This window comes from Vipera berus, assembly GCF_964194415.1.
Source record: "Vipera berus genome assembly, chromosome: 6".
Taxonomy (NCBI): Eukaryota; Metazoa; Chordata; class Lepidosauria; order Squamata; family Viperidae; genus Vipera; species Vipera berus.
In genome coordinates, this window is record NC_138208.1 from 59,325,234 (window position 1) to 59,352,238 (window position 27,005).

Sequence of the window (27,005 nt, forward strand, 5' to 3'; positions counted from 1 at the left end):
ATTACTGCCAGCTGGGTGAGATTTGTTGTTTGCTACTTAACAGCTATGGTAAGCTTTCAAAGTAATGCAGAACACTTCATTAAGGAAACTCATGAGTCCTCCTTAGAGGGGTATTACTTAAATTTGCCAATAATAATTCCTCATGATAGTCCTCCAAAAGGAGAAATATTAATGTAAATAATTGGGATGTACATTTTTAAAAGGTGTTTTTTTTAACAAAAGTAAAAAGCATGAATCACAACAGAGAATTGAGCCCGGATATTACAAATCCAGGGATCTTCTTTAACCATACAATCTAACTTTAGTAAAATCCTTGAGAAATGAAGTAAATTGGTATTTAAGGAGGACAGGAAAAAATATTCCACATCAAGAATTCTATTTCAGCTTCATTTCTTGATAATCAAAGTTTTAAAAAGTTGTTCCTAATTGCTTTAAATCAGGGCTTTTCAACCTTTTCACCGAGCGTACCACTTTTAGGATATGGCAATATTTGAGCACCACCTAGCAAGGTGTCAAGTTTCCAGGCAGTCGAATCACTGCTGTCCTCGAACTCGGTGCTCACGCACTTTAATGAAAAGCTGCCAGTTTGCATCGCGTATGATGCATCCCCATATGAGGTTGGGGCTGTGTTGAGCCATTTGTCGGCTGATGGAAAACAGTCTCCCATCGCTTATTATTCAAGGACTCTGTCTTCTGCTGAGTGCAATTATGCGCAGATTGACAAGGAGGCCTTGGCCATTGCAGCCAGGGTTAAAAAGTTCCATGACTATTTGTATGGCCGCCAATTCACAGTCTTCACAGACCACAAGCCACTCCTAGGGCTGTTCACTACCAATAGACAGACACCTCAGATTCTGTCTCCTCGAATGTTGAGGTGGTCTATTTTCCTTTCAGCCTACAGCTACAGGCTGATTCATGAACCGGGCAAAGAAATGGGCCAGGCACATGGCCTTAGCAGATTGCCCTTGCCACACATGGAGCCAGATCCGGATCCGGCTGCACGCATTTTAGCCATACAGGACTTGCCAGAGTCTCCTTCCCATGCTGGAGACGTAGCTGCTGAGACAGCAGCTGACAAAACACTTAGCCGCATACTAATGTGGGTGCACACAGGTTGGGTGGACAAATGTCCAGGTCCAGAATTTCAAAGTTTTTTTTATGAGAAAGGATGAGCTTTCAACTCAAGGGTGCATTCTTTCAGGTAGTAGAATCATAGTCCCCAGTTCATTAAGGCCCAGGGTTCTTCAGTCTCTGCATGAAGGCCATCTGGGAATAGTCCAGATGAAGGCACTGTCGAAGAGTTACCTCTGGTGGCCAGGGCTAGATAAAGCTATCGAGGCCCAAGTACATGGTTGCTACACATGTTAACAATCCAGACCGGATATGCCGCAGACCCCTGTCCACCGATGGGAGGAACACACACACACACACCGTGGTCCAGAATCCATATTGACTTTGCCGGGCCCTTTCAGGGACAACTGTTTTTAATAATGGTCGACTGCCACTCTAAATGGTTAGAGGTGGTACCAATATCCACTAGGACTACTGCGCAGCAGCTATTACCTTGCTTCTGTTCTGTTCTGACTTAGAATAAACTTGTTGCTGTTTGAACACTTCGTCTCACCTTCACAAACCGAATACTTAACATGACCATTGTAGCATGCCCAGGGTCATGTGATTTTTGTTTGGATGCTTGGCAATTGATTCATATTTATGATGGTCACAGTGTTCCAGGGTCATGTGATCCCCTTTTGCAACCTTTTGACAAGCAAAGTCAATGGCAGGGCTGCTGGTGGCCAAGTGCTAAGGCAAGACTTCCTTCCCTTCCTCCCTCCCTCCTTCCCTGCCTCCCTCTTTCTCATGCCCATCTCCTTCTGAAGGAAGAATTTGAAATCCCCCCCCCATATTTTATCTCTTCCATATAGTCATCAAACAAGGAAAAGCCTCCAGAGACAGAAAAGACAAGCTGCTGAGTGAACTAGCTTAACAAGGTACATTCCCCTTTAAGAATTAGCTACTGGCTAGAAAGGAGAGTTAAGAAGCACAACCGGAACTTAAGGAAGAAAAAAAATGTAGTAAGTATTGGCTGCCGGCTAAGGCAGCCTCCCCAAATGGCTCCATTCATAAGTAAAGGAATGCTACAGGCAAAATCCATTCAGGAGAAAAATACTTCAAAATCCCTTGCAGCAAAACTTACATCTAACAATAGCAGAGCAATAGAAGCTAACACGAGACATCAGCCAAATAGAAATTGCCAACACTCCTTAAGAACACAAAGCCCCCATTGCACAAATCCCAGAACTTCAAAGTCACAAAAGCACATAGGAATCCTTCCACTCTCCATCTCCCTCCCTCCGTGTCTCACCTCCAGCTGATGATACCTTTCTTCATTCCTTGTGGAGGGCAACCCCTCCTCTGCTGCATTTCTTGCCTGTTTGTTGCTGCCAGCACAGGTGGCTGCCACAGAAGTTGTAGATCAGCTCATGGTTGGCCTGCTTGGCCTGCTTGGCCTGCTTTATCTCCTCTCCTCTCCCCCCCAGCCTCCTCCTCCTCCTTCTTTCCCTTCAGTGTAGCTAGAGCTGACTCCACCTCCCTTGAGCATTGGTAATTAATGTAACAGACATAGTTATTTCTCTATCTATCATCTATCTATCTATCTATCTATCTATCTATCTATCTATCTATCTATCTATCTATCACAACGAATATTTTAATATTGCTTATATGGTTTGCTATTAGATAATTAAAACAATTTAAAAGGCTTAATAGTTAAGAGGAATCATCTGGAATCCTAAACTCACCATACTTTTGCTTAGAACTGGGTTGATGTGAAAATCATACACTTTCATACCTAAAGCCTTAATTTTTTAAAAGGCACATGTATATACTTTAGAACAATTTGGATAAACCACATTTATGTACATTAAGCTTAATATTAAAAAGTAATGGACAGAAATTTAATTCTTCATTGGATGCCTAAGTCCAGGATTTTCAGTACATTTAGAAGTAAGCCAAAACCTTGTCTTTTTCTTATTCTGCACTGGCAATTTGTCTATCCAGAAAACTCAAGAGTATATAAATTACTTAGGAATGTGACATTGCTGACAAATGCAAAGCCCAATTCCTGTCTGAGACATATGTGAACTTGATGCTTGGCGCTAATATGTGTAACTATGTAACAACTGATTCTCATAATCCAGAATAAACTGGCAAAAAAACAACACTGCCAGTTTACCTACACAAAGATTATTATGTCACCTCATATATAAATCGTATCAGCAACTCATATATAAATTACGTCATGTCAGCAACTCATATATAAATGATATTTCATTCACTATTCTCAAATGACAGAGCCGGAGAACATGAAACAAATCATTAAAGTTAAATTATTTTAAAGTTTTGTAGAGTTACAGATAGTCCTCATTTAATAACTAACTTGTTTAGTGACCATTTGCAATTACAACTGTGATAGAAAAGTAACTTTAGGATCAATCCTTGGATTTACAATTTTCACAGATCTCAAAAGCAAAGGAAAGCTGAAGTAACAGCATATGAATAGTGACAGTTGCACTTTGTGATTGCTTATCAACCAAGTTGCCACTCCCACTTAATTGTGGTCACTTTTTTTTTTAATCCCATTTATATCCCGCCCTTCTCTGAAGACTCAGGGCGGCTTACAAACTAAGCACAAATCAAATGTGCTTAGCAATAGGCTTCATTCTATGTATATGCCTGCTTATTAGGGCTTTCAGCCTCTCCCAAGCGGCATTATTACAAAGTCAGCTTATTGCCCCCAACAATCTGGGTCCTCACTTAAGCAAGGATTGCCTGTATTTAAAAGTACAAGGTATTTTTTTTCTTATTTTCCTCCAAAAGCATACATTCAATATTTTGTCTACACTCTTGATGTTGCCCTTAATTATTCTGTGGTTTAGATTCTTTCATCTTCCTCATTTTTCAATAAATAAACTCAAAATAAACTCAAATTGTCTTGCCATGCAACTTAGTTAGGGTTAGGGTTTGAAACTTTTCAATTCAAATTTCAAAATTAAGTCCTTTAATTTTCCACTGTAATGTATTGAATAAATGTAAGCTGCATCTCATTGAAGATTTCGAATACTTTTGAAATCGGATTCTTCCCCAAACTTAGAATCTACATATGCAAAGGGCAGTGATTATCAGAGTTTTTGTTATGGCAACAACAACAAAAAGTTCATTGGTATTTCATGATTATGTATTGTTGAGATAACAGATGCTGCTGCCATACCTGAAGGCAGAGAGAAAATAAATACAGCAACACATTAATTCAGTTGCTAGATGGTGTTGGGATTTCATATCTTCTTTTCTTTTTTCTTTTTCTTTTTTGTCTGCATTGGAAGCTGCTAGTCAAAATTAATATGTGTAGATAAAAACTTCCTACATATTCATTCTAAATAAATTATTTGTACCAAAAACTGGAAAATGAGAGCAGCTCAACTATTATATGGGAGAAATTAAAGTATGGTTTTGACACTGAATATAAACACTATAAAGGTTATAAATTAACAAACATATCTATTGCCATGGTGAGTGATATTAACATGTGTCACTTTAATTGAAGTAGTTCTAAATTCAGACCATTTTTCTTGTTGTTAAGGATTTTCTATAAATATGTAATTATTGACCATATAATGGCTTTTTCCATCTAAATCCATCCATTTATTATTGAAAATTGTATTGAATATTGGAATCTCTACAGAAATTACCACAGCTCATTCAGTACTTAATAATCCATAATTAGGAAATAAATTACATTTAGTACATTAAAAAATGGGAAATTTTGAGGAATCACCAACACATAAACAAGGTAAACGTCCAAATTTAATTTTCCTTATCCTTATTTCTGTGAAATATTGTTTTTAATAATTTAAAATCTATGTGTTTATCCATTAATTTGTATATGCTTTGTCAAAGACAGATTATATGAAAAAATCTTGCCTCCTTCTTTGATAGGAGAACTACTCTAGATAAGGGGTCCCCAACCCCAGGGCTGCAGCCCACTACCGGGCCATGGCCTATTCAGAATGGGGCTGTGCAAGTGGCTGGCTGGAGCATGCATGTATGCAGGTCAAATTGCGCAAACAGCAGGCATGCAGGCATTTGTGCACATGTGCACCAGCCCGCCACTCATACAAGGGCTGCATGCGCTTGCGTGGCCCAGTTCCCCTCTTCTCCCCAGCTGGACCAGGAAGCCACAAAGGTTGGGGACCACTGCTCTAGGTGACAAAAATATTTTTTTTCAGTGGTCACAGAAGACAGGACCAAGAGTAATGTTGCAATTACCTAAATTTCATATAAATATAAGGAAAACCTTTTTGACAGTAACATGGAAAAAGTCTATATAGAGAGATGTGGCTTTCCACATCTGAACATTTTTAAGAAAAGAATGGACAGTCACTTCACTCTGATGGTTTAATTAATTTTCATGTACTTTGTAGAACACGGGTGTCAAACTCACCACGTCACGTGACGTGTCGCAGCGCATTGCGACTTTTTTTGCATTGCCAGAGCTGAGGTGGGTGCAGCCTCCATATGATGCAACCAGCTCATGGGCCAGCAGTTTAACACCCCTGTTGTAGAGGATTGAACTAGATGATCCTAGGGTCCCCTTCCAACTTTACAACATTATGATTCAAATAAAGTTTCTTCTACCCTTTGGCATGTTCCTTTCACTAAATTTCTATTTTTCATAGTAGAAAAGTAATAATTAGGCAATAAAAACAATTTTGAGGTGACCTAGAATTTTATACATCAGCGAGGATTTTTCAGAAATGTTTTTACAAGTAGAGACTTCTCTTTTGGAGCTTGATTATATCACCTATAACACGGGTGTAAAACTTGCTGCATCACATGACGTGTCGCGAAGTATCGTGATTTTTTTTGCATTGCCAGAGCTGGGGTGGGCATGGCCTCTATATGATGCAACTGGCCCGTGGGCCACCAGTTTGACACCCCTGATCTATAAGATCTTAGTTCTGTTTTTGTTATGATTATTTTGAGGAATAGAAAACATTAAATACTATTCTCAATATTTAGGTAATATAGAACAACTAAAAGAATATCTGGTGTTTCGAATTGTGTGAAAACCACTGGATATAATCTTGATAGCTAACACATTCATGAGATGGGTAACCATTGATTAAAAAGAGTAATTTTCATTAATTAATTTATAAATGCATAAGCAATGTCAGGGTAAAATATCTATGATGTATGATATCCACATAAAAGATAATATAGTAAATTTCAAAAGCATATACTTTCCCAAAGATTAATAATAATAATAATAATAATGAGGAGGAGGAGGAGGAGGAGGAAGGGACCTTGGAGGTCATCTAGTCCAACCCCCTGCTCAGGCAAGAAACCCTATACCATTTCAGACAAATGGCTGTCCAGTCTCTTCTTAAAAACTTCCAGTGTTGGAGCATTCACCACTTCTGGAGGCAGGTTGTTCCATTGGTTAATTGTTCTAACTGTCAGGAAGTTTCTCCTTAGTTCTAAGTTGCTTCTCTCCTTGACTAGTTTCCATCCGTTGCTTCTTGTCCTGCTTTCAGGTGCTTTGGAGAATAGCTTGACTCCCTCTTCTTTGTGGCAGCCCCTGAGATATTGGAACACTGCTATCATGTCACCCCTCACCCTTCTCTTTGTTAAACTACACATACCCAATTCCAGCAACCGGTCCCTATATGTTTTAGCCTCCAGTGCCCCAATCATCTTTGTTGCTCTTCTCTGTACTCTTTCTAGAGTCTCAACATCTTTTTTACGTCGTGGTGACCAAAACTGGATGCAGTATTCCAAGTGTGGCCTTATCAAGGCATTGTAAAGTGGGAGGATCGTCCGAACTGGCTCGGGAGTTCATGGCTTCCATGACGGCCATGGACCTGTTGCAAATAATTTCTGGGCCGACTCATGAGAGAGGCCACAACCCAGACTTGGTGTTCTTGTCTGGACGGTGGCGTGATGATGTCGGTGGGGGTGCCACAACTGTTACGCCCCTGTCATGGACCGATCACCACCTCCTGCGGCTAGACTTCCCCCTTGCCACCCCCCACCGTGGGTGCACGGTGCCAGTCAGATGGTACCGCCCTAGGCGCCTAATGGACCCTGATAAGTTCCAGGCAGCGCTTAGGGACTCGCATGCACCCCCTGCTCACAGCTCGGCGGAAGCCTTAGTGGAAGCCTGGGAAAAGGCAGCCACGGAGGCTCTGGACCGAGTTGTACCCTTGCGGCCTCTGACCCGGCGCAGATCCCAGCGAGCCCCATGGTTCACCGAGGAGCTCCGGGAGATGAAGCGTCGGAGACGGGGCCTAGAGAGCCGTTGGAGGTCCAGTCGATCCGAATCCGACCGATTGCGACTAAGAATCCTCACCAGGTCTTATCTCGCTGCGATAAGGGTGGCAAAATCCAACTACTTTTCCACCCTCATCGCGTCCGCAGATAATCGCCCAGCTGCCTTGTTCAGGGTGACTCGCTCCCTATTAAACCAAGAGGTGAGGGAGGAACCCTTGCAGGGTCGAGCCGAGGAATTTGGTCAATATCTGCTGGATAAAATCGCTCGGATTCGAACTGGTCTGGACTCCAACTGGGCTGAGATGGAAGAACAAGACATGGACAGTCTTGTCGACGTCATCTGGGAAGAATTTGATCCTGTAACTCCTAAGGAAGTGGACAGGATTATGAGAAGGTTAAGCTCCTCCACATGCTTACTGGACCCGTGCCCTTCCTGGCTGGCCTATGCAGCTCGAGAGGCGACACGAGGCTGGTTCCTAGCGGTCATCTCTGCTTCTCTGAGTGAGGGTCACTTCCCCACCGCCTTGAAGGAGGCGGTGGTGAGACCTCTCCTCAAGAAGCCCACCTTGGACCCATCCTCTTTGAATAACTTTCGTCCAGTCTCCAATCTTCGCTTCCTTGCGAAGGTTGTTGAGAGCGTGGTGGCGCACCAACTTCCTCAGATCCTGGATGAAGCGGTTTATCTAGACCCGTACCAATCGGGTTTCAGGCCGGGCTACAGCACGGAGACGGCATTGGTCGCTCTGATGAATGATCTCTGGAGAGCCCGGGACAGGGGCCATTCCTCTGTCCTAGTCTTATTAGACCTCTCGGCGGCTTTCGATACCATCGACCATGGTATCTTGCTGCGACGCCTCAGGGGACTGGGAGTGGGAGGCACGGTTCTGCGTTGGTTCTCCTCCTTTCTCCAGGGTCGCTCGCAGTCGGTGCTGACAGGGGGACAGAGGTCGACCCCGAGGCCTCTCGCTTGCGGAGTCCCTCAGGGGTCGGTCCTCTCGCCTCTCCTGTTCAACATCTACATGAAACCGCTGGGTGAGATCATTCGCAGTTTTGGAGTAGGGTACCATCAGTATGCTGATGACACCCAGCTTTTTATCTCAACTCCAAACAATATCAGTGATGCCCTAGACGTGATGTCCCGCTGCCTGAAAGCGGTCCGGGAATGGATGGGGAGAAACAGGCTTCAACTGAACCCGGACAAGACTGAATGGCTGTACGTACCGGGAAACCAGGAGATTCAGAACGTCCCACTGCTTAACATTGGGGACAAGTTACTTCCCCCTGTTGATAGGGCCCGCAACCTGGGTGTCCTCCTAGACTCGCAGCTCTCCCTGGAAGACCACATTGGAGCTGTGACCAAGGGGGCCTTCTCCCGGGTTCGACTAATTCGCCAACTACGGCCTTATCTGGACCTGGATTCCTTACGTACAGTCACCCATGCCCTTGTGACATCTCGCCTAGACTATTGTAACGCTCTCTACATGGGGCTGCCCTTGAGATCCACTCGGAAGCTTCAACTGGTGCAAAGTGCGGCGGCACGGACACTCTTGGGAGCCTCCCGATACTCCCATATCACACCTCTCCTCCGTGCGCTGCACTGGCTTCCGGCTGCCTTCCGTGTGAAGTTCAAGGTGCTAACGATGACTTACAAAGCCCTACATGGCATGGGTCCGGACTACCTTCGGGAGCACCTTCTGCCGATGTCAGCACCCCACCGTCCTGTGCGCTCCCACAGAGAGGGCCTCCTCAGGGTGCCACCGCTCAAGGAATGTCGGCTGGTGGCCCCCAGGGGGAGGGAATTCTCAGTGGGTGCGCCAGCCCTCTGGAACACCTTACCAACAGAAATCCGGATGGCCCCTGACCTCCGTACCTTCCGTCGCGACTTAAAAACTTTCCTGTTTCAGCAGGCTGGCCTGGCATGATAGCGTTAATTGGGGTCCCAGTTTGTGTTCATTAGTGTTTCTTATTATTTTTATTGTTCGATCTGTATACCTTCCTTCCTCTGTACACCGCCCCGAGTCCCTCGGGAGAAGGGCGGTTTATAAAAACTAATAAATAAATAAATAAATAAATAAATAAATTAATACTTCACGTGAAAATTTTCAACAGCACATTAAAAATTGGATCAAGTATCAATATATCATTAGCTTTCTTTATATCCTGTTTACTAAGCAATAGATGGCAAATATATATTATAAAAAGGTAAAGGTTCCCCCGCACATGCATGCTAGTCGTTTCCGACTCTAGGGGCCGGTGCTCATCTCCGTTTCAAAGCCGAAGAGCCAGCGCTTGTCCGAGGACGTCTCCGTGGTCATGTGGCCGGCATGACTAGACGCCAAAGGCGCACGGAACGCTGTTACCTTCCCACCGCAGTGGTCCCTATTTTTCTACTTGCATTTTTATGTGCTTTCGAACTGCTAGGTTGGCAGAAGCTGGGACGAGTAACAGACGCTCACTCTGCTACGCGGCACTCGGGATTCGACCCGCCAAACTGCCGACCTTCCGATCGACAAGCTCAGCGTCCTAACCCACTGAGCCACCGCGTCCCTGTTATATATATTATAGCCCTTTTCTAAATATAGCTGTTAAAACCATTTACTATACAAACAATGAGTACAGTTGCAATAAATACCCCATTAAAGAACTTAAAACAGCATATCCCCTCTCTAGGAATCAGGAAAAAAAGGAATACAAAGAAATAAATGTAAAGAGAAATGCCACAAAGAAACATAATATTTAAACATATACAGCACTTTGTATTTTAAAACTGTTGCCATACACAATAGTAATTAAGTAAAAAGCAATTAATGAGAGAGAGCAAATGAAGTGCTAAAGCAAGAGCAATAGAAAAGGGGGTTAGAAAAGAACAAAAAAATAAATGTTATAATGTATATAACTGCCACGTGGCAAAGCCCACTTTCTGACAATTCAGTGCATTACAGTTCCAAAATCCCAGTTCTGCTTATCCTTCTGAGATAAAAGATATAGTTACCCTGAAGGAGGGTGCCCAAATTTAGATAAGAATATCCAGGGCTTTTTTTCTCATAGAACGCTCAGAACAGCGTTCCGGCACTTTTTGCAGATTTTTTCCACTTTTGCACAAGCTGTGCTACTCCCTCTATTGGTTTTCGAAAGCCAATAGGGTATTTCTTTGTTCTCCTTCCGGAGAGGGAGCTGATGCTGCGGTGTCAGCTGCAAGCAAAGTTCAGAGGAGGCAGGCAGCCATGGCTTAGCAGCAGGTGTGAAGGAAGAGGGCCTGGGGGGAGGGAGAGGCCCATTAAAGGTCCTGTGAATTATGACACTGGCCATGCCTGTCCATCACTGGATCCCTGCATTTAGGCGGGTTGCAGGCTGCTGCCAGCTGTTAGTTTGCGGCAGGGCATGATTACATCGGCCCGATCTAATTTTAGAACCATGCAGGATTAGCAAGGTAAACTTTTCTTCAGTTAAAGTCCTCTCTTGTTCATTTCATGGAGACATCTGGGTAGGCTTTATTTTTGCAACAGTATATAAGTGGCTTGCATTGTCTCCTTTATGGTGTCCTTACGTCTCCACCCCCCACCCCAACTCCCCAATCTAACCTACATCTCTGAGATTTCCTGACAGTCAGCCATCCAAGCACTAACTAGATTTGACCCTACTTAGCTCCAAGCTCAGGCGGTGGTCCTCAATGGCCCCTGAGAGTGAAAGTTAGCTTTCTAAAAGATAGTCTCCTTTACTCCCTCAGCCAGGTACTGTGTCTCATGGCTACTATTTTAGTGGTTATCTGGATTCTTGCAGATTTTCTACGTCTATCTGAAGTGGTAATCTTAAGCATTTTTTTCATAAATTACTTAAGGATATGCAACTATATTTTCTCATATTTATCTAATGTTACTTTTGCATCTACTTTTTTCAATCCATTTTCTTTCTGTCATTAATTCCCCAAGAATAAGAAATGTAAATTGTAAGCTCCTCATAGCACAGTTCTATATCATTGTTAAAATACACTGGGCAATTATGGACATATTCATTCATATTCATAAATAGATTGAATTGTAACACCTTCCCTCTTACCTAAGCCTGTTCTCTTGTGTGTATAATTTGAACATAGCCAGGCCATTTTTTATCAGCAGTTGTAAAGAAATAGAAACAAAATGTTTAACTTATGTATTAATAACAATTGCTTTGCAATTCATTATCTTGTCAGTAACATGACTCCATCAGTTAAGCACATATATATTGAAGGCAGCATATGCACTTGTTTTAGACATCTATTATCTCCCACTGCTAGTCCTTCCAAAAGGAACTCAATATATGTCATACTATATATGCAAAAGTTGTCTCCTCCTCTATTAAAGTGCAACACATCATTTTCCAAGTAGACAAAAAAAATATTCCATCTTTACTATACCCACCTGCAGTATATAAACATGGGGGAGCTATCCCACAATTTTTCACCCCTATTAATTTGATAAAAACAGAACTTAGTGTTCTAAGTTCATCATGAACTAAGTTTGATGAAAATAACTATTTTGGCAGGGATGAATTAATAGAATGCATTTTGGGTTATAGGAGCATCTCATTCATTTGAACCAATGTGATCATATCTTTAAAATGGTATGTACAAGCCATCAATAATGTGGTTGCTAATATAGGTAGGTCCGGCTTATGAGCTGTTTGTATTTAAGGAGATGCTCACAACAAATTCTAGTTTATTTGGTGAATGCCTGAAAGGTGCATTAAGAATTGAATATATAATTTTTTAATTATATAAATATATAAATAAAATTATATAATTAAAAGATTAACAAGATGAGAGTTCCGGCACCTTTTTTTTTAGAAAAAAAAGCACTGAGAATATCTCCAGATGTGACAAATGTGTATTAATCAAGCAGTATTAATTCAGAAATATGGCAATGATTTTAGTAGTTTTTGTCTCAAGAGGATGTTATTCAATAAAGTTTGGACATCAAAATAAAGTAATAGGTTGCTCTATAGTTCTGTCTTTGCCCCACCTCAAGCTGAAATTGAATGGGAAAAAGAGGCTTAGCACATCAGCAGCACCTTGTGAGTGATGAGCCCCTTTTTCTAAAGTGCTCACCAATTTGGAATGCTTTGAGATATAATGCTCCGGATAATGAACAGAATTCTTAATCCTTTAGAAACACAGTGCAATGAGGTGAGAATGGAATGGAGCAGAATTTCATGGAAGAAGTATAGATGGCAGGAATTCTGAACAGCAGCACTCAAGTTCCGTCCTTTTTTTCCTTTTAAGGACTATATGAATAAATATCAGGTAGCTAAAAATTTCCTCACAATCACTTTTCCATTTGGCAGTATTAAACTGGTTGTTTTTTAAAAAAAAAAATCTGATTTGCTAGGTTTTCTTAGCCTAGAATACATCTATTGTATTTAAAAGTTGCATAAAAGTATATAACCATAGACTTTACAAAATGTATTGTCCATCTATTTGAAAACACAAGCAAATGAGTAGTTTCATTGTGAACTGTCTTTCTACAGACCAATAAAATCCTTTTTGCTACTAAAACCACAGTGGAGACCTAGATACTCCTGTACCCTTTATAAGTTTAGAAGCAACTTTTCTATTTGAGCCCTTGTACATACAATAGAAAAGAAATGTATGGCTTTTTTGAAAGACCAGCATTGACATGAACAAAGCTTACCTCAGAGAACAGAAACCCATTGAACTCAGGCTAGCTTGGGTCAGAATTTTATACTTGGAGCATCACTACTCCAAAATCCTTGAGTGTTTTCAGCATTCAGCAATTACGTTTCCACTTGGATTAATATGTAAATCAATCAAGCTTATAAGGCTGATTTTTGCAATCTCATATCAAAAATAACTCCTACAACCCTATATATTAACATAATTCCCACTGAGTTTAGTGAAACTTAAAACCAGGCATATGAATATAAGCTTGAAGTCTTATCCATTTAGCTTGATAAGTATGTTATCTTACTCTTCAAAATTCACTCACTATCACAAGCCAAACTATATCCCAAATATTTGTTCTTTTTATTTATTTGGAAGATATACTATTCACACCATAGCCACAAAAAAGTAATTTTATTATTGTTATCTGCTGGGAGTCATTTTGTTGAGCTGGGCAATCATATAAATTTAAATTTTTAAAAAGCTAATACATACAAAAGTGTGAATAAATCTGGAGTCTCCAAGAGGTAGCAAAGGGCACCAATGTGCCCACAGATATCTTGCTTGGTACTCAGTAGACTTCCTTTTAAACTATGTTTATTTTAAAAAATATAGCTCCCAGTTTCATTATTTACAGGGATCCTTTGTTGTTGTTAGCTGCGAAGTCGTGTCCGACCCATCGCGACCCTATGGACAACATTCCTCCAGGCCTTCCTGTCCTCTACCATCTTCAGGGATCCTTTAGAATGGGCATAAATAGTTTCTCAGATAATCAAAATTCTAGAAGTGTGAATTGTTTGAAAATGTGACAGCATATCCAGAAAAGAGACAAAGGCCTGCAAATGTACTACAAAACATCAGGTAGGTTAAATAGCATCCTGATAAATCAGAAACTAGTAACTAGTTATGTCCCCATGGCAACCCTTTTGAGAATTGGGAAGTCAATCGCTCATTCTAAAACTGCAATACTGTTTTTACAGCATTTCTTCCTGTGCCACAGTAAAATCAGAAGTTAATCAACTTAGCTACGGAAGAGCTGTGAGATCTTAAGAACAAAGGGGCCTAGTGCCAATCCTGGATCAGCTCCTGGATCATCACTAATGCTACAACAAGAGAATCACTGAAGAAAGCCTTAAATTGTATCAGTCCAAAGGAAGAGAACTACACTTATGACATCTATTTTGCTGGGTAAAGTCCTTTCTAGAACCTCAAAAGCAAGCAATCATTCTGAGATGTGATATCTGACTTTCAGGACATGAAACATGCATTAATGTTTAGAGAATTTGTACGGTGATTATACAGTAAGCAGTCTCACGAAAAATTCATGACTAATTACATATTTGTGCCAACATGCAGCGGCTGAAATTTGCAAATATAATAGTAGACATTTGCATCATATCTAAATGCACATTTCAAAAAATTATGCTCTGAAATGTTACCAAAATATACATAGTATGTTCTTTACATTACTTAGTATGTGAACTTGATGGAAATTGATCTATTTCTTCCATCATTCTTTCCTCCTGCCCACTAGTATATAGAAATAAACTTAAGTGCTCATCTTGTTTATTAAGTTAGGTCATCATTTCCCAAGGTTTTCCTTTATAAGAACTAGTATAAAGTGATATACATTACCACTTAAAGCTTTTGTGAGCAATTTCATTTTAAATATCCATAATGAAATCTATAACATAGGAATCAAACTTAAGACACTCACAAATACATAATGTGCAGGTCAATATAATAATAATGTGTCTCATTACACACACACCCTGCTCTTCACAGAACAGCTGCAGTATTCTTATACTACAAATTGGTGATTTCTGACACTTTGATATTTACAGCTGAGATAATGATATTCAGTAAGAAACTCTTGTATCTACACTTTTTTTTAAAAAACTCTCACCATATTGTTCAGTGGATTCTGTGTTCAGTTCCTCTCCTTCTGGAGCTACAACTTGAATTTATCATACAGAATCTTGCTATACTTCGTCAAAAAAAATTCCATTTATGAAGCTCGTGGATTCAGACCAGATTCTCTTTATCACTTTAACTTTTGATGTATTTTTGCATTAATACCCTGTCTGCCATATAGCATGTTATATCTGATACTCCCAGGTTGTGCTTCAGTGGAGCTCTGCAATGCAATTTCTCATCCATTATCTGTCTTTAGCTCCATGTAAGAATATTTACTGTTTCCTGATTTTTTTAAAAAAAAGTTATCAAGAAATATAGTCTAAGATCTGGCTTTGTTTGTGCTCAATTTTGCTCTACTCCTAATGGTTTTTGTCAGAATATCCTGAGCATGTAACCCCACTTAAGAATTAACTAATGAATGCTGTTTTTTTAAAAAAAGACCAATATATTAGTTGAATTGTTGTAATCTTCTCTGCTGTTAGAGTAGCATACCATAATCACTGCATACGTCTACCGTCTGGTAGTAGCTGCTTTTTTGGAAACATAAGGGTAGTACAGAGTAATTAGTGAAGTTACTTGTCACGTACATATTATTCACTCAGATAACAACTGAAAACTGAGAAGAATGTTGTTTAATAGGATATAAAATGTAAACTTTAAAAAGCCTTTAAAGGGGTCTGTTTTTAATGACAAGTATTCTGTTCTGCTCCAGGTATAGCTACAAAAATACTGCTCTGTAATTAAGGATACAATAGGTTATGGAAGTGCTTTCGATGTTAGCTTTAGCTGAGAAATTTCTTAATAGCTTAGGGCCAAAATGCCTAAAATATGCATCCAGAGGGAGAACTTCTAAGACCCAAGCCCAGGAAGGACATTTATAAACATTGCAAACTTCCTTTTGCTTGACTATTTAGCATAGTATTATATATTTTATGTTGTCTTTTTAACAGAGAAACATAAATAATATGTTACATATGTTTATTATAAGCAATGAAAACACATATCTAAAAAGATTAGAGATAATCTATTAATAAATAAATAAAGCTAAATGAAAAACTGAAAGATTAGATGTTTCCCAAGTACTTTTGGTGAGTAAATTACTTTAAATATTTTAATGTGTACAATGTAATTTTTAACTCCAAATTTAAGAGTCATGATTAATTGATTCCCCTGAAAATAGTGTCAGTGTATGTAAAACTATAAGATTATAATTGCAATTTGCAGGATATATTGATACACACGCACAAACTCCTAAGCGTGAAGAATGACTGTATGTCCTTCATTCACAATTTGCTTCCTTGCTCCACTGCTTGTTCTCTCATTCATTCATTCAGTCAGTCAGTCAGTCATTCAGTCATTCATTATTCATTCATTCATTTAATTTATATAGCCACCAATATCACATACATAACTCTGGGTAGCTCAAAATAATTTAAAACACCTCCCCAAAATGAGAAAATTACAAAAAAAAGCAAGTAAAAGTATAAACATGTTAAAACTTTTTAAAACACTAAAATCTGCTCACAAGATATAAAATATTCACAGCATTCAATATAACTATTCAATAAATTCTACACTACAATTGGATGACCAAACCTGGTTGTCAAAATCAGCCTTTCAAAAGGCCAGTAAGGTCAGGGTCAATGTAATCTTCAAAGGAATTATGTCCCAAAAGGTGATGGGTGCTATGACAGAAAAGTTCTCCTCAGGGTCCCATCAGACAACATTCCTTAACAAATGGGAAACAGACATGTTGGACTTAGAATAAAATAGAATAGAATAATAACTTTGTCAGTTTAAATCTACCCCTGCTTTGAAGGATCCTGTAGGATTCATTTCTCTGCTCCTGTTAAACAGCTACATGAAGCTGCTGGGGGAAGATCATTTACTGCCATGGAATGATGTTTCACTAGTATGCTAATGATACTTAGTTACATATCTCTGCTCCTGGTGAATTAAGTGATGCTGTTCATGCCTAGTCTTGCTGGAAGTTTCCAAAACACAAAGGCACCAGTCTTGCTAGGATTGAGCTGAAGCATGTTGTTCCCCATTCCAAACTCAACAGTGAAGAATGGAAACACAGTTCCTATCTTGCTCATGCCTGAGGTAATTCAGTAGTACAGCCAACGCTGTTTCAATACGATACCCAGGTTTGAAACCTGATTGGTAGAGTTCCACATAATCCATTTCATCCATGATCCTCTGAAGCTATTCCAAAACCATCTTCTCAATGACCATAGCTAAAAATGGAAGACTGGACATTAGATAGAAATTGTCCAATAAAGTTGTGTCTACCAATGGCTTTTGAGGAAGAGATGAACCAATGACTCTTTAATAGAAATGCATAATGAAAGACAGAGCCAGCATACCTGCAAGCACTGCTACTCTTCAGCTGGAGACAGACATTAAGAAATTGCAGAACGATGATTGTTTTTTAATAGATATTTATCTTCAGTCATATCGATACTTGCCTGCATCCCCACTGGCTGGAACCTACTTCCGTCCTTGTTCTCTTGAAGAAATAAATAGTGACTGCATCTAAATTGTGGAAGTTTCTGGCCTAGGAAGCTATATTTGATCTTCTCTACTAGCCTTCCTCTGTCTGGATGCATGCTTTCTTATCAACATTTATTTTACAGAATGACAAGTTTTAGTTTGTTATTTTATTGCATCTGCTTGGTTTTTATTTATTTATTGGAATGTTTATTGTATTTTATTAGATTTAATTCTGTTTGGACACCTTGAGTGACCCAAAAGTAGCTATAATGTGGGATAAATGAACAATTAATAAAAGACATAAACCATCCAACAGCTATATACTCAAAGCAGAAAAATGTCACCCTGCATCCATTTCAGCACTTAGCTATAAAATGTTGTTAGTCATTTCAACTAGTGACCAACCTTGTAAATGTGAAATAAACTAGCAAATGAAGCAAGCTCAGAAGCCATTTAACCCTGTAAGCCAGCTCTAAGATGTAGTGTGCAGTGCTTATGTGAAGGAAAACTTATTTAAAAGACCCCATGATACAGCCAGTCAGATTAAATCAACTTTAGTTTTCACTATTTTTACTTACATAATTTTTAATGATTCAGTGGAAGGGGGATGATTTTGTAGGGCAACATAAAGATTGCTTAATTCCCAAATAATTGTTATTGGTTGCAAGATAAACAAATATTCAAAAGAATTTTTCAACCTGCCAAGGAATATCTGCCTCCTGCACAGTTTTAGAAGCAGCTACTCACATGAAAAATATAGGATATGAACAATGACATTCAAAGGAAAACAAGTTGGAAGATATCTTGTTTAAAATTTCTTTGGACTGTAATTCATTCTACTCTTATTTTTCAAACCTTGTGACCTGAAGATGAATTTATAATCCCACAACAATGATGTAGCATAAATAAATAGATGAAACAATCCAGCAATGACAAAAAGTATCAATGTGATTATGAATCAGGCACAGGAGACAGTGAGGGTCAAGCACCATGCAGGCATATACTGTAGCTGCTAAATGGTCAATTACATTTGTTTGTAGCCAACCAGTAGCCATTAATTAGACATTGCTGGTTTCACTCTTCTTGGGCTAATCCTCATTGCTTTGTTGCCAGAACAGACCCACAATCATTATTTAAGATAGGAACAGATGGTGTTACCTTCTATTTACCCTCTCCTCATCATGAATGCAATTTTCAGCGTGCTTTCCTGTTACAGTTTTAAAGTACTGTTTTCCCATTATGTCACCCAGATGCTTCTATCTATATACTATGTATAAGGCAGACATGTCAAACACAAGGCCCGGGGGCCGGATCCGGCCCAGGAAGTGGTTTCATGCGGCCCGCGAAGCCATGCTGGAAACAGTGAGGGAATGGCCCCCACTGCCTTGGCCCTGGCCCAGAGACCCTCCTCCTGCCAGAGACCCTCAGATCTGTCCCACTCCCGCCCAGGCCCCCATAGGCAGCCTTGATGCGAATGATGTAGAGCTGGCCATGCCCACCTAGTAGGCCATACGCACTTTAGCCATGCCCACCCAGTAGGCCACGCCCACCCAGGCCACACCCACCCAGCCCCCTGAGGGCAACCGCAATGCTGATGCAGCCCTCAATGAAATTGAGTTTGACAACCCTGGTATAAGGTATACTCCCTTACAAAGCTACCACACCAGTACATTGGCTACTTCACAGAGTAGGAACATCCACTCAATTGAATTGATAGTTGCTCTGATTTTGCATTTCCTGGGTAGTTTTTCTATTACAGAAGTATAAATTTACAACTCAGCTGTTTTTTTTAAAAGTCGTATTTGTCTTTCTCTGAGCCAGCTAGCTTTTCCCCTGGGCTTTAAAAAATAGAAAAGTCTAGCGATGAACCATTTCATTGTCTCTTCTGACCTTGAATGTTTTGCAACATGGGAAACAATGAAGCAAATGCCCATAGAAATGTTTTAAAAATAAATCAACATTAAGTATGCAGTGAGAAGCTCCCACAACTTCTGAAGGAACCTGTCTTGGTTGATTGTTCTCACTGTCAGAAAATTTCTCCTTATTTCTAGGTTGAATCTCTTCTTAATCGGTTTCCATCTGTTATTCCTTGTCCTGCCTTCAGATGCTTTGGAAAATAGGTTGACGCCCACCTCTCTGTGACAGCCCCCCCCCAAATATTGGAACACTGCTATCATCATCATCATCATCATCATCATCATCATCATCATCATCATCATCATCATAAGTTGGAAGGGACCTGGGAGGTCATCTAGTCCAACCCCCTGCTAAGGCAGGAAACCCTATACCATTTCAGACAAATGGCTGTCCAGTCTCTTCTTAAAAACTTCCAGTGTTGGAGCATTCACCACTTCTGGAGGCAGGTTGTTCCACTGGTTAGTTGTTCTAACTGTCAGAAAGTTTCTCCTTAGTTCTAGGTTGCTTCTCTCCTTGACTAGTTACCATCCATTGCTTCTTGTCCTGCTTTCAGGTGCCTTGGAGAATAGCTTGGCTCCCTCATCTTTGTGGCGGCCCCTGAGATATTGGAATACTGCTGTCATGTCACCCCTCACCCTTCTCTTCATTAAACTTCACATACCCAATTCCAGCAACCGTTCCCTATATGTTTTAGCCTCCAGTCCCCCAATCATCTTTGTTGCTCTTCTCTGTACCCTTTCTAGAGTCTCGACATCTTTTTTACATCGTGGTGACCAAAACTGGATGCAGTATTCCAGGTGTGGCCTTACCAAGGCATTGTAAAGTGGTATTAGTACTTCACGTGATCTTGATTCTATTCCTCTGTTAATGCAGCCTAGCACTGTGTTGGCTTTTTTGGCAGCTGCAGCACACTGCTGGCTCATATTTAAGTGATTGTCCACTAGGATCATGTTTCCCTTGGTCTTTCTCTTCACTAGAATAGCCATGACCAGTTCCTGTAACCAATCTTCATATGTTTTAGCCTCCAGTCCCCGCCTAATCATCTTTGTTGCTCTTCTCTACACTCTATTTCTAGAGTCTCAACATCTTTTTTGTAATGTGGAGACCAAAACTATATATAGTATTCTAGCATCTTAGAATCTAGCATTCTTAGCTTACTAAGGCTTTATAGAGTGGTAAGTAACTAGCTATATCAGTCTGCTGGAAGAAAAACAGCAAAGAAACTCAGCACTTTCAAAAGCAAATTTATTATGGCGTTCAGTGTACTGGACTACAGAAAGTTTGTGTCATAATGAAATTAGTCTTTATATCGCTACAAGATTCTTTGCTGATTATGAAATTAATATTTATACACTAGATTAGCATAGCAATGTTATTTCATTACCATGCCACATACATCTATTTCATTCTATCATAACAATTTATGTTTTTTACTCCTGAAAAATGCTGGAAGGCATGTAATTTTAATTCTATGTTCCTTTGGACCCGATTCCCTGTGAGTATTTTGATCAGTTTCAATAGGCAACACACTGTATTAAAGAAATGATTTACATTAATAGGGACAGATACAGAAAATATAAGTCTTAGAGTCCTCAGTCAAATTATCTTGTATAGAACAAAGTGTCAAGGCAAACTAAATAAATGAAAAGTTTCCCTAGGTTCCTTTAATTGGGGCGGAAATATATGACTTCTAGATGTACAGTTGGACAATTTGCATACTTAATCTGAAAAGTCTCTAAAGCTGTTCTAAAGAGCAGTGGTAGCATAAAAACTCTCTGGCAAACAACTTAAGTTTTCCTTTTATTAAGTCTGAATCAAGACTAAAGGACTTTAGCTCCATGTCTTTCCCCAGAGTCAGCAAACTATAGCTAATACAAATAAAAGCCATTGATAACTACAAAGCTATGTTTTACCTTCGGGAGAAGGGCAGTATACAAATTTAATAAATAAATAAATAAATAAATAAATAAATAAATAAATAAATAAATAAATAAATAAATAAATAAATAAATAAATAAATAAAATCACAAATGCTGCCATTTCAATTACTAATTGTAACTGTCCATTTTTTAAAATGAAAGTTTTTCCTGTTTGCATATGCCACCATTCTAACTAATTTAATCCCACTATTCTCATCATCCTACTATAAAGGAATTCCTTCACCCCAAATCCAAATGAGTTCTTGAGACAAAATACCTGAGCTTGATGCTACTTTTCCTCTATTTGCAAAAAAAAAGCTTGAATAGCCAATAGCAGTTCTAGCCACCATAGAAACAGCTAAACAAACACTTCAAAGGGAAATGAGAGGAAGGAAACATTCTTATAGCCCATCAACTGTGTAACCAACTTGATGCGTGGGGCGGGGGGGGGAAATGGGGCCTCAGTGAGTCACTTTGCAGACTGTTGAAAACTGGCTTTATATCTTCAAATTTATGCTTAACATGAGAGGATAGACAGTATGCTCGATCTTATGAATATGACCAAGAGAGAGACAGTTGACATTACCTACTTCTATAGGTCTACAGATTTGCCATTTCTTCATACAAAAAAATCATGCCAGTACCTAGAATTACCATGGCCTGATGGCCAATCTCAAGAGGGCAACATTAGTTCTGCTAATGGAAAATAGAATTCTATGCTGTGTATATCATCATTCGTACCACAGAAAGGTTCAATCCAAGGAAACTATCGCAGAAAAATAGAATAGGTAATTGTAAGAACTGATACCTTACTTAATGAAGAGATTAGTCTCACTGCAAATAATTTGGAAGGATTAATACAATAAGGGGGGGGCAAAAATTATATTAGAATGCAAAAAAGGAAGTTTACCAAATTTTTCTAGAATATGCTTATACATATGTTCATAGCATGCCGTGATTTAGATTACATAGATTCAGATCTATGATGTGTAAATGATCACTCGTGATGTTTTTCTCCTCCAATCAATTCAGTCAGCTCTGCACTGATAGCATGCTTGTAATTCATATATTCATATCTTTTAAGTTAAACATTATATGAAGATAACCTGAGATGTTTTCTTAAAAAATAATAAAACATCCTCAAAATTTATGAGCAATGGCTTCCCAGCAGCTTTGTAAAACTTGGAAAAATCAAGATATTTAATGTTCTCTCTAGATAATTTTCAAATCAGTAGCATATTTTTTCTTGCTCTAATTCTATCTATCCATCTATGTATGGTGTAATTTTGTGAACTGTTGCATTGGTAAATGAATATTAAGATAAAAACAGTGTTTGCTGCACTGATATAAACTCCATCCTATGGCATCTATAATGGGAACATTGACCATCACCAGATATTATCCAGGACCAAAATGGAAAACAACCCTTAGAATTTGCAGTGTAATAATCTATAATTTACCTTGTCTGCCATGATCATAGAAGAGCCTCCGTGGATTCCTAGAATGGGTGTGAGGGTTTGGGCAGAAATGAAGTCCAGGATCTGGGCAATAGCTTCCTGGTCAGTATCATCAGCAAATACCACACCTTGCACCCTCCGTTCAGACATTATATCACAGATGCGGGTGATGATACTCTTGGGATCTGTTTCATTCATGGCAACGAGTTCCACCCGAGGAATGAGAGAGAGGTGATGGAAATCATCCTTCTTGTGGGCATCTGTGATAGCTACTTCATCAGAGGTACCCACCAAGACGACAGCAATGCCAATGCTGGGATGGTTCTTTTGAGCCCAAGCCATACCACCTGTTGTTGCTAAGACTGCCAGCATAAGCCAGAATTTTGAAGAATAGCGCTCTGCTCTGGGCCTCATCTTCAGCTCTTACACTCCCTGAAATGAGACAAAAATTAAATGTTTCAATAAGATATATATAAATCACAGAGATTTAGGCATTCACAGACATACACTGTTAGCCATTTATTTATGGAAAGAGCCATGGTGGTGCAATGCTTACAATGCAGTATTACAGTCTAATTCTGCTGTCAGCAGTTCGATCCTGAGTGGCTCAAGGTTGACTCAGACTTTCATCCTTCCGAGGTCAGTAAAATGAGGACCCAAATTGTTGGGGACAATATGCTGACTCTGTAAACCACTCAGCGAGGGCTGTAAACCACCATGAAGCGGTATATAAATTTAAGTGCTACTGCTATTGCTATGGAGATACAGATAATTGGTCTATACAGATCTACATTTTTTTTTGCTTTGAGTGACAGAGACTTTCCAAGATTTCCATGCTCTTTTCCAATGAGTTTTTTCTCAGCCCATTGTCTAGCGTTGATTAATATCATCCCAAACACACACACAGAAAGAGAGGGAGAGAGGGAGAGAAAGGGAGAGAGGGGGGAGGGAGAGGGAGAGGGAGAGGGAGAGGGAGAGGGAGAGGGAGAGGGAGAGAGAGAGAATTGGTATTTAGTTATAGCCAAAACTATTACTTGTTTCAGACTTCAGTAATCATCAAGGAATTTTTTAAAACTTTACTCTGTGGATAAGAGTATATGGGGGGGATTAAAATTCTGATCAGGAAGAGAACAGTCAAATATGTAGTCACCAACTATTGTTCTACCTTAAAATCATATGCTGAGGCATTAATGTTCTCTGGTGATCCTGGTGAAACTATTTTAGCTACAGCCCTAGAGTGTAATCAAGTTCAATTTTGCCTTGCCTCCCATTTGTTTTTCCAAAAGAACTTGCCAGCAGCTTTCCCTCCCCCAGAATAATTCAAAAAGAAGATAAGAAAGAATCCTGTGGCAATAAAATTTCTCCTATCAACTTGGTGTTCCTTCAAGAAAGTTTGAACTATTCTTGTTTTGATAATTTCAATTATAAATTGTCCTAATAAGTTTAGTTATTAATTATAAAGACAAATTAATACTTTCACAATATAGAATTGTAGTGAAAATGTCTTTTGTCAATACTAATTTTCTTGAAATAACAATCCACTGGCTTCAAGGTCAGTTGTGTTTCTTATTTTCTTTTTAAGATCTGGTACTGGTTGCCTTAGTCTCAAATCTTAGGACTGGTAGGCTTCAAGCTAATGGAAGAACTGATATATTCTGATTCATGCCATTTAAAACAATAAAATGATGAAAACCTATGAGGTTATCAGTGCAACCCTGCTAATGCCACAGTTCTCCCTTTATCTTGTTTTAATAACACTCAACTCTTTTCACCTGCAAAGCACAGGTAATTAATGGTCATAGTACCTTGGTAGCATATATATTGTCATCATTGCTTTCCGTGTCCAAAAATCATAGCATTGAGGTTTACCTTGTACATTTTGAGGCTTCTTTTATCAGTAAAAAATAGTAGTACCTGGCATGTAATCTGATGCACAGACCATAGATCCATGTTACTTACTTTTCTAATATGAAATCCTGAAATGATTGGAAAGTAGTACTATTCAGATCTAAAATCTGGCCTAATTCTCCTTCTGTGATGATTTATAATATATCACAAGTGCTCAGATTATCATTAAATTCTAAAAGCTCTTTTCTTTCAATTGCACCAGAAGTTAAGAGCTCAGGGCAACTTGCATAATCTCTTTGATTATAATCCATCCCTAGATTCACCATTATATTCCAGAAAAATATCAAAAGACAGAGGGGAAAAATTACTGACTGCACTGAAGGGAATATCTTTACTAATAAATACAAAGTGAGAGGAACCTAACACAGTTTTGTATTTCATTTAGTTTAAATAGAACTAAGAAAGTTGCTGCCCATGCAGTAATATCACTACAGATATAGTCCCATGATAATAAAATAGTCCTAGAGCTCAGGTGTCAAACTTGCGATGTCACGTGACGGGTCACGACGTATCGCGACTTTTTCCCATTACCGGCAATGGGGTGAGCGCGGTTTTGGCATGACGCATCTGGCCCGTGGTCTGGCAGTTTGACATCCCTGTCCTAGAGGATGCTGTCACATCATATGGTCACAGTGCTCCCAATAAAAATATTCTGCACAATCAATCTGTCTTCTCCTACTTAATAGATTTTCTTTGATGAGATTGGTAGAAAAATATAGAGGAATGGTTTCCAAGTGGAAGACAATGACATATGACACTTGTAAAATTCCTTGTTCTGTTTTACAACAGAAATCCCATCAGCAGGCAGTGATCATGTTAGTGGTACTAAAGTTACACATATGTATGAAACTCAGTGCCCTCAAAAATCATTGTCACAATCATTAAGCTATCATTAGACAAATTATCATTGGACAAATGGGTATCTATGTACAGTAAATTTGACAAATAAATAAAAACAAAATCCAAACAGATGACAGATATTACTACTACTTTACTATTTCAAACAGGGATCAAATCCACTTACCAAACATGAAAGGAAAGAGTGCATGAAATATCTACTGACTTCTCCAAACAAGAAGACCTTGAGAATCTGACAAATTTATTGCTAATTTGATTAGGCAGAACTGTTGCCATCAGATTGGTTGGTTGATTAATTATATGCCATCAAATTATGTCAGGGTTTAATTACCACATAGATAGATCTGCTTTGATTATCAGTTCCTAAACTAGCCTTTCAAATCTTACCATAGTGTACCCATTGCTTCTGGAATCAAACCCATTTATCTATTTCCTTCCACCTTTCTCCATATTATACACTTATTCAAATAATGTCTCTAAATATGATAATTTGAGCCTGATCATTTGTACCTCAAATGAGCTCTGAATTAATTTGTTCTATGGTACATTTGTTTACTTTCTTGGCCATTCATGGTATTCTTAGGAGTCTTCTCCAAAACCACAGTTCAGAAGAAGCAATTTTCTATCTTGATTCTTCAAAGACCACTTTACTTCCTTAGAGTGTAAGAGGAAAACTACTGCCTGCATGATTCTGATCTTTGTAGATACAAACATGTCACTGCATCTGAATATCTTTTCCAAGTCCTTCATTGCTAACCTGCAATTGCTCATCTGTATGCTATTTCTTCACTGGTTGTTCCTTTACTGTTGATAATCAATCATAAACACTGAAGCCATCCACTTCTTTAATATCTTCATTGTTTGTTTATTTTTTAATTATTTTATTATTAAAATGTATATAGCAACAATTTTAATTAATACCTCTTGGTGCCTAACAAAAAAGCATAAACATAGCATAAAAAATAAAAGGCAACCAATTAAAAAGCAAAGTCAAGGCACCCTTACAAAATCTCTAAAACATAAACCTGTCAAGTGCCAGGAAAATCAGGAAATCCAGACAGTTCAAATGGGTATAAAGATTTATTGTAAGCTTGAGCTCTCTACAAGAATCTGAACTACTAATGGCCAAGTGAAATTAGTGGGAGATAAGAGTAGAAGGAACTCAAGGTAGGCTGGACTTAGAACTCTTGTGGTTGTTGAGGGACTCATAACTGATGATGCATTTGACCCCTCCCTTGGGCTCAGCCTGGTCATCTCCTACAAAACTACAAGCTCACATACTGGGCTCCAACACCTAGGAGGAAAACCAACTTCTAAAAGGCCAGTAGGGTTGGGGCCATCCAAATCTCAGAGGGGGACTGTTTCATAGGGCAGGTACCCCAAAGACAAGGTATGCCCAATCCCTTCACTAAAGCATGCCCACTCTGCCAGATCTGGTAGGATAAACCAAAATTACTGGAGACAGGCAATCCTGGAAGTAACCTGCCCCTGCCATTTAGTCCTTTAAAGGTAACAACCAGCACACAATGAATTACACTCAGAAACCTA

General features: G+C 39.2%; 1 protein-coding gene across 1 annotated transcript in view; it reads right to left on the minus strand.

Annotated features, from left to right (window-relative positions):
- GRIN2B (glutamate ionotropic receptor NMDA type subunit 2B) overlaps nucleotides 1-23,105 on the minus strand; it is a gene marked incomplete at both ends in the record, with an annotated part of 295,037 nt that extends 271,932 nt beyond the window's left edge. The window contains one exon of the mRNA XM_081331987.1: nucleotides 22,695-23,105. Coding sequence (XP_081188113.1) covers nucleotides 22,695-23,105 — 411 coding nt within the window. The remainder of the gene's footprint in view (nucleotides 1-22,694) is intronic.
- Between the last annotated feature and the right edge of the window lie 3,900 nt (nucleotides 23,106-27,005).